The sequence below is a fragment of the Seriola lalandi genome, unplaced genomic scaffold (genome assembly GCF_002814215.2).
Source record: "Seriola lalandi dorsalis isolate HSWRI2012SDOR001 ecotype SW California unplaced genomic scaffold, Sedor1 jcf7180002054383, whole genome shotgun sequence".
Taxonomy (NCBI): domain Eukaryota; kingdom Metazoa; phylum Chordata; class Actinopteri; order Carangiformes; family Carangidae; genus Seriola; species Seriola lalandi.
In genome coordinates this window covers 1,129,323-1,138,416 of record NW_019524936.1, presented here as the reverse complement: position 1 = coordinate 1,138,416, position 9,094 = coordinate 1,129,323, and the positions used below count along the sequence as shown (strand labels likewise).

Genomic DNA, 9,094 nt, shown 5'->3' with positions numbered 1-9,094 from the left:
TTTTTACACTTCATGTTTCTGGTGGATTAGTCTCGGCAGGCTACATAACATTTTTATGTCATAACACTCCTATTAACATTTATTCCCTATGGGCATTTTTAAATTCCATTGATGTGCAGCAGATATAAGATCATATGTGATTCATTTTGACATAAACACATAAATCCAGACTTTTATTTCAAAATGAGCTATTTCATGCACTGGCCAATTTAACCCAGGGCAGTATGGGATATTATACACTAACACCCTAATCTGCTAATCAACTTCACCATACCCAAGGAAGAGCAGAAGTTGTTAGCAATAATGTAGATCATTAAATTTTCAGTCTTTAGATTTGCGCTCCCCTCGCTCATTCACTAACTCTATGGCAGCATTAGAAATGCCAGAAAGCTCATTTTTCATGCAGTAATACAGATGTAATTAGAGAGATAATTGGTAACTTCCCATCAGATTACAAACACATACTGTACTGTACAGGCAGCTTTGAAAAGATCTCAAATGAAAACATTTAGCCCCTCTAGAAAGACATATTTGATGTGTAATTTGATTTGGAATGATTTAATTCATGTTTTCATAGTCTTGTCATTGTATCATTACGCTGCATCTTCATCAGCTGCACCTCGCTTTACCTCGATGACCTTGTGAATGCTTTCTGTTTACCTGTTCGCCCCATTTACACTGCTTCAGTAGATTCAGTTCATTCAGTATCTTCCTGCCATTCAGTCCTTGACATTTATATCAAACTATTTACTGACAATTTGTGGTAAATACATGCAAATAAAATGTTATTTCACTGAGTTGCTGTTGTCAAAGCAGCTGTAATGGGAATGAAGAGGGTTCAGATTTGATGCATGTAGGACTGGTGTCATGATGGAGGCACTGACCAAACCTGCCTGTGTCTGGTTATAATGAATGCCACCCTGGGCCCCAGCAGGTCCTCCACTGCTGCATGGGTCCAGGGATAATTTGAATTGGAGCATGTGCCATTGCAATCTGCCCATCCCCCTCCTCAATCCCTGCCAACTGCCACACTGGTGTTCACAAACACTGCTGCCCATCTGCGGGGCAAAACACTGGCCAGGGCCCCAGTTACTCCTTTGCCTGCATTCAGAAAAATATATTCTGGTCGTGAACTCACTTTTGTAGGCAAATATCACAAAGTCAAGTTTTTCCTCCCCCTACTTCAAAGTTGTTTACAGCGTGTTGAACTCAAAACAGTAAATGAAAAGAGATTTTGTAGATTGCTGCTACACAATAAAACTGGCATTAAACATTTTCAAAATGCCTACAGCTCATTATCTTACAAAACAGATAGCATAGTATTATAAAATGTAAATTAAATGCACACATTCTATGTTTGTTTTTCCACATCTTGCATTCATTGAGCAAAGCAAAAGTTTACCAGGAAAAGTGAGAAAAGTATGTTTAGTAGTTTCCTTATTGTGGCAGGCATTCTCATTACTTAATCATGGCTCCCTCTTTTTGTGTTTGTGTTTTGCCATCTGTCATCTTGAGAAGCAAATGAACCAGCTGCCATGGAGTGTGATCTTGCCCAATCAGAAATGTGGTCCTTTTCAAAGCGCATCTGTGTGAAACCTTAAAAAATGCTGATGAAAAAAAGTGTCTCAAAGTTGTTAATAACATTTTGGCTGGAGAATGTTTTCACCTAGATGGCCCCGATTAGCATAAATGCATAAACTATGCCTCATTACAGAAAACTGAGCTCTAGTGCAGGGAGAGTAAAAATTGGATTCCTCCTGACATGCTCGGAGAAAATAAAAGACAATATGATGTAACAGGTTGTTCTAGGGCATCAAAAATGTTATTCTCAATCTCACTTCTTTGTAGAACAGATGAGTGTTGAATTGTTTTCCACAAAACACTTGAGACACTGCCCAACACTTCTGCTGGCCCGTAGTCAGTGGGAAGGGGGTGGTGGGGGGTGTAAGGGGAGGGGCCACCCTCTGATCCTTGTCTCCAACCCCCAGCGACAGCACAGCTGGGTCTAAAGGATCAGCCTAATTTTCAGGTCCCTCTAATGATCGCCACGAAGAGCAACCACTAATCCCTAAACTGAGAAAAATGATCTCCTGTAGCCCTGCCGTGCAGCTCCAGACCCCGAGAGTCCAGTTAGTACCCAAAGAGCAAGAGTGGGGGGTGACTGAGCGGAGCCAGGACACCAGGCTGGTCCTGCCCCCAACCCCCCACCCCCCAATCCTCCGTGCCCTCCATAATGGGGGGTGTTGAGCTGTCCAAAAGTGATTAGCACGAGGGAGCCTCTGGCTGATTAAATAATGGGGAAATCCACAAACCAGTGTGTTATAACATTGTTTTTGTTGTTGGTGTATTTATAGAAATTTCAGCTGCTAGTAAAACAAAATATCATGTTTTTTCAATAGTTGTATCTCGACAGGATGAGTTAAATATTGTTTTATTTGTAGAATAACAAAAAAACATTCTTTCCAGTTTTGTCCTGTTAAAACTTTCACTTCCTGATATTGGACAGCCACTCATAATGGCACGCCAATCCATGTTTTTTTTTTGCAGTATTACAGCTGAATAATAAAGAAATATTCAACTGAAAATTTACCAAATTTTATAGACTACAGTATCACAACACTCAGCACCTGCAGGTCTGAAAGGAGGCTCAACAAAGTTTGTAGCTCGCCATTTTGTGAAGGACGATACTCACGCTATTAGCTTTTCCAAGCTCAGAAGCAGTGGAATTAGCAATTTATTGGTGAAGCTTTAATAATTAGGGTATAAGGATCAGTGGAGAAGTAGATTACGCATGAGTGATGGTTTGAGAAGTTTCTATGAGTGTTTAAATAGGTATTTTTGGCCTTGACTCTGGGTAATCATTAGAATCGATTGGAACTCCTCCATGAGGGAGCAAGAAACAAACTACATGTCTACATGTCTACTACATCGAGCTACATGTCCACAGAAACTTTTTGCAAACCCATCCTGCAGGATCATTTTCTTCTCCACCACTGATCCGATCGTCAGTATGATGTAAACTATCGCCACTTAACAAATAAGTCACTAAATACACTACTTCCTGAAAAGAGAAACTATGAATTTTAACTATAGAGAACAAATGGATCAATGGTGGAGAAGTCGATTATGCTGTAGGAGTGGTTTGGGAAGTTTCCATCTTTCACGCCTATAGGCGCTGAGTTTTTGATACTCAAAAAGTTGATTTTCAGTGGAATACTCCTTTTAACATGACCATAATATTCCAACATTTGATACTAGTACATTGTTATGATTGTATTAAAACATCTGAGCTGCTTATTTGAGCTTAATAAAATATCCAAGCTGCAGCACTTAGTCCCATGCAGTCAGTCACTGTAAATAGAAAAAAATGTACAGAAAATCCTGAAGAAGCATACATATCCAAGTATCTTGTGGGAAAGACAAATGAGCAGTGCTCGGATGCATCAGTGAAAGTCTGGCTTCTCTGGGAAGGTGCACCCGACCCGTCTGATGATGACATTGGCGGCGTAGTGTCCGGCCCGGATACACTCCTCCAATGCATGCTCTTGGACCAACGCAGAGAGGAATCCTGGGTAGACAGAGGAGCAGAGGCCAACCTTTAAGCATCCATCACTTCCAAAATAGTTTGGGGAGCAGTTAGTACTAATACGAGTCAGTACTAATGGCTTCCGGAAAAAGGGACAACGCTGTTTCATCCACAACAGGACCCAGATGATGACTGTTTTATGTGGTGCCATGATGAGCTCGTACGGAGTAAAAACAGCAGGCTAAATGTCACACTCATATAATCTGTAGACATTACTGTGTTACATAGTTGACCAGAATCAAAGGTTAATTGGGAATATACATGGAAGTCAAGCTGTGTAGAGAAGAATTTTCATGCATTACCTCCCACGAAGGCGTCTCCTGCGCCGTTAGTGTCCACAATAGCGTTCTGGTCGATGTCCAAAACAGGGAACATGATCACCTTCTCACCTGTGGTCAGGACACAGGAAAGCTGTTAACTACAGGTCAAAACTAGCATTTTAATTCATTTTTCTTACCCCCCTAGTGCCTCATTATTTCTTTGATTGTAACTATAACAAAATTCATATTTGATTTTGCACAGCAAGGCTTTGTTATAATTGGTAATTTGATTTTAGTTCTTTAGCATTCAATTTTTTTTTTTAAACAAGTATCCTACAATAGAAGATTATGACTTGAGTAAGAGTTAAGTAACTCAAAGCTTTCAAGAGATTAAGATTTCAACCTTAATAGAACGAGAAACTTCACGTAGTATCATTATGATCACCAAAGCTGAATATTTGCTAGTCTCATGGCTCTATGGATAATCTATGGATTATCCCCACAACTACCGGATGGATTGCAACAAATCAATCCGTTTTGTGTTTTTCTAGTAAATGTTAGCACACTAACACACTAAGCTATTATGGTGAACACCCACTTGCTTAGCATTAGCATGTAAGTGTTGTCACTGCGAGTGTGTTAGCATGCTGGAGTTAGCCTTTAGCTCCAAGTTGCTATGTTTAAATTCGAGACTAAGTGCAGCCACAAAGAGCCGCTAGCATAGCTGGACACCTGAAGTCTTGTTCATTTTTTTTATTATTTCAAAAAGAGCGCAAAGTGGAATCTTTAAATTGCTTGTTTGTATATTCAGAAATGTTGTCCTGCACTGACTCTGAGTAAATGCTCCAAATGCAACAGATAATCAAATACAAAAAATATCAACATCCCTAAAGCTTTAGGTGAACGCTCTGATAAATTAAAAACAATGCAGGAGCAGTTACTGTGAGTCGTTCCAGTTCAAAACGGAATCCATTAAATGAGGGTCTCTTATTATCTTCAGTGGATTATACTGCTTCAATTATCAGTAGCATATGCACTTCAAAGAGACTTCCAGTTTAAGGGGGGGGGGGGGGGGGGGAAACAAAAATCTACCAGATGACAAAGTCGAGAGGTGTAGAGTGACATTAAATCAGCAACTTATGTCAGAACAATCTAAACCACTCACACAATCTTCAAACAATCCAAGGCTCTGGTGCCGACGTGAACCTTCAAAAAGGTGCAGTAGACAAAAGACTGACATGTGGATAAAAGGAACATGAGGAGGCTGACAGACCTCTTATTGACAAAAAAAGGTTGGGAGTTTAAGGAGAACATGAGAAAAAAAAAATCTACAAAAAAGTTGTTTAATGAGGCTCCCTGCTAATCTAACAAAGGCTCACAGAATATCTGAGCTGCAGATGAGACACCCCACTTTATCAATCTTTGATTACTTTTCTATCCTTGTCCTACAGGGCAAAAAGATACACAACCAGCAGCGGAGCATATGCTCAACACCTAATGTCAAAGAAAATTGTGAGCAAAACTCAAGTTGTGGTTGAAAATGACATCTTATAGAGCAGTATGTGAACGCATTACGGGTCAGGTGCTGAAGATGTATCAGATAAAGAGTTAGATTGTATTTTCATAATGACACATTTTCTCTTTAAAGGAAAGCAGCTGATTGTCACTTTGATAATAAATTACAATACGACAAGAATCCTTTTAGGATCAGCTAATTAGTAGCATAACGACTTTGCTTAATTAATGCCACAGATGAAGCCTGAGAATCCTCCTCCCTCTTGAAATGATTAACCGCACATGAAAAATGTGCCAATAATAAATTCCAGTTTGTCAGTTACTCCACAGTTAAGGAACTCAAGTCGTTAGATGTGGTCGTGCTCATGCGATGCACTTTGCGGCTATAAAACGGCATGCTTTAAAATCTGAAGCTGCTGCACTTGTTCAGCACAGATTCTTCTGCTGTTTATTAGAGCCAAGAAATCCAATAGAAACAACTGTGTGTAAATATGTTTGCAGTAGTTAAAATAAAATGCTCGCTCTCTCCAGTGGGGGCGGCACAGGGAAGAATCAGGTCTTTTAAGTAAGACAGTTTGCCACCAGGTAACCTCTCACCTGAGGTAACGCTCATCTTTGCGATCGCACATGCATACAGAGGTGTCAGGTAGCAATTAACAGCTCTGTTTTTGGATTCTTATTAAAATCCTTTAAAAAATAATTTCACTGAGAATTGGGAAACTCTTTAATTGTACTTTGGTGTATACTGAAACGTTTGCGTTGATGGTGTTGTTTGTTGTGTGTTTAACTCAAAAGTCGAAATCTGTTTCACACAAAAAAACCCAATTCAACCTAACTTTTCAATTCTGGAAATTTCAGGATAAAATAAACAAATTGAGAACCACCCAAAAATGCATCCATGATGTCCACAAAAGTCCTTTTATAGGCTGAGACAAGTTTGCTTACAGTATCAGGGTTAGCATGGTAGGTCCTCTTTGGTCCATTCTGAAATATCTCAGATTGCTATTTACAGACATTCATGGTTCCCAGAGGATGAACTGTAATAACTCTGACTGAGCGCCATCATCAGGTCAAAATCAGTGTCGTCTTTAGTGATAAGTGGCAAATATTAGCATGCTAATATGCTAGTGAGTGAATGTGGTTAACATTATAAACATCAACACTGAAATTAGCATTTAGCTTAAAGAAACATTGTACAGAAGTACAGCTTCACAGAGGCTGACAGTCTTGTTTTAATAAGGTCAAGTCAATTTCATGTAACCCAAACTTAAGCATTGCAATTTTGCTACAATCTATACAACATACTCAATCCAAAATAATAACTTAAAAATAGGTACAAATTTTACTGCCTTTTTTGTTTAGAACTGCTGCAAATTCATTAATTTTGGCCACAAATCATAACCACAAATAAACTCTCAGATCCTGGAGGGAGTGCTCAGCAGGTACATGTGTCTGGACTTGTACTTTGATATTTTAGTCTTTTTTTTTTTTTTTTTTTTTTAAATATGACAACAGAGAGATGTTTTTCAAAACCCTTTAAACTGTTTGTAAATCATGTAGATGTGAACATGTGAATTTGAATTTCAGCACCTAAAAGACATCCTATTCACATTCCTGACTGATTAGTCCACTGTGGGCTGCATGATGCTGGTTAATGGCACTTACATAAACATGGTACAACAGACATCCCATACTCCTCTTGCTTCTATTATCACATTCAGAGTTTGTTCTCTGCTGCTGGGGGAAAGTTCACATAATCTCACTGATGCGAATTACTAAGTTTGACTGACATGTTAACTCAAGTTACAGGCCAACAATCCCCCAGCCATCTGTAACAAAGATCTCATTGGCAAAAATCTGTCATGGAAATGGCAATGAAAAAAAAAAGAAGAAAAAAAACACTCCTGCCAAAATACTCTGACTCTGTTGTTACTGGCTTGTCGAACGTCTGAAAACATCACTTTGCTGAACTGATTTCACATTTAACTGTAATGACATCCACAACATTATTTTCAATGAATAAAACTCGGCTGTACTTTTTTTTTTTTTTTTTAAATCATTAATATATTCTTCATCCTAGAATTTGGTTTAATAAAAATGAGCGAAGCAGCAGATTGGTAGTGAATACGTGGGAGTGCAGTATGGCTATGCTTTGACAGGTAACCTGCAACAGGGGACAAAAAAAAAAAAAAAATGGAGAAGAAACTCGAAGGAATTCAAATACTTCCTTGCAGTAAAGCTATAATTGTGTGCTTTTGTTAATTCGCTTTTCATAATTCCCTCATTACAACTCTTGAACGGTGGTGATTAAACTTGAGAAATTCTTTCAACAGGCGTCTCTTTGAAATGAGTATCAATTAAGTCCTTTATTATTGACTATTCTTTTGAACAATGCCAATTCACAGCACAACACTGACTGTACAAAAAGAGACTGTACATGCAAATAAGATGACCTAGCCTTTATTGGAAAATGAGCATATGGAGCATTGTTTTGACACGCTTCACTTGGTGGCGTTCCAGCGCTCAATACTGTTGCTTTGACAGATAACAGGTGGATCAAATAGTTGGCAGGTCATTAAAATTAACTTTGATTCAAGTCTCACTTTATCATCTACACAAGTAAAACAATTAATACATAATTTCTAAACCCTGAGCTGCCAAGTGGCTCAATTACACATGACTATTTTGCTAAAAGGCATGAGCGAAAGGACTCAACAGAGTTTAAGTACAACATCTTTGTGTGAGAAACTTGCCCGAGAATACTTCTTCTGGAACGTTTCCTGCTGCGTTTCAGCCAAACTCCGAGCCTCGGAGAGGAAAACGTTACCGCTTTCTTGGCAAACGCGACAGGTTAGGAGCAAGTTGACATTCAATCTGTTTCCCTATCATAACCAGCATCTTTGTTCACAATTGAGTTAGAAAAAAAATACATATGCCTGTAATTACTGTAACCACAGGCAAAAGATCATCGCCAACCAATATCCTTTCAGAGAGACATGAAAGAAAACACTTCAGCGAGAGATGCCAAGGGAAAAGGAGGAGGTCTCTCTCATAGCACAGGCTGTTAATTGACTTGTCTATTATGAGGTGCAGAATATAAACATCCCGCTTTTTAAAGAGACTATTTAAATTTCTTCAAGTACATCTTAAAATAATTCTTCAATGTTTAATCTAACTCTGGTGAATGACAAATTACCATATCTTTTAGAAAAAAAACAAAACAGAAAAGAGTCTTTTGTCTTGTATCCAGTATTCACTTCTTTCTCTACCTCATTTGATTAACATGTATAGATCAGGGCTTTTTTTTTTTTTTTTTCAAACTTGAAATCTGCCTGCCTTGCCCCCTTGAGAGCTCTAAAACTCGCCGAGAAGCCGAGTCAGGCTTTATCAAGTCCTTATCAGCGATTAGAGTGGCAACCCCTGCTGAATGATCGTTTATTAGATCTCCTCACCGTTAAGGTTCAGGGCACAATGATCTTAATTACTGCTTTAATGGGTGTATAAGCAAAAGCCCAGTGTAGTTCAGCAGTGTCAGTGGCAGCTAAATAAAGGGCCATTTCCCGTGCTCCCAGCTCTTAAAAGCCACGTTTGAAGCGGTGGTGTGATGAAAGGCTCCAAATGAAGGGTAGGGAGAAAAAAAAAAAAAAAGAACAATAACAAATTGACATCTCTTTTTGGAGAATTATACCACGGGGGAAGGCATTCTCCCATCCTTAATCACTATAAAATGGTT

General features: G+C 38.8%; 1 protein-coding gene across 3 annotated transcripts in view; it reads right to left on the bottom strand.

The window, feature by feature from the left end:
* Positions 1–2,415: 2,415 nt before the first annotated feature.
* adkb (adenosine kinase b) overlaps positions 2,416–9,094 on the bottom strand; it is a 102,835-nt gene continuing 96,156 nt past the window's right edge. For all 3 annotated transcript variants that reach the window (XM_023409177.2, XM_087174790.1, XM_023409179.2), the window contains 2 exons: positions 3,889–3,975; positions 2,416–3,568 (listed from right to left, as the gene is read on the bottom strand). In XM_023409177.2, the coding sequence (XP_023264945.1) occupies positions 3,444–3,568; positions 3,889–3,975 (212 nt within the window). In that variant the 3' untranslated portion in view covers positions 2,416–3,443. The remainder of the gene's footprint in view (positions 3,569–3,888; positions 3,976–9,094) is intronic.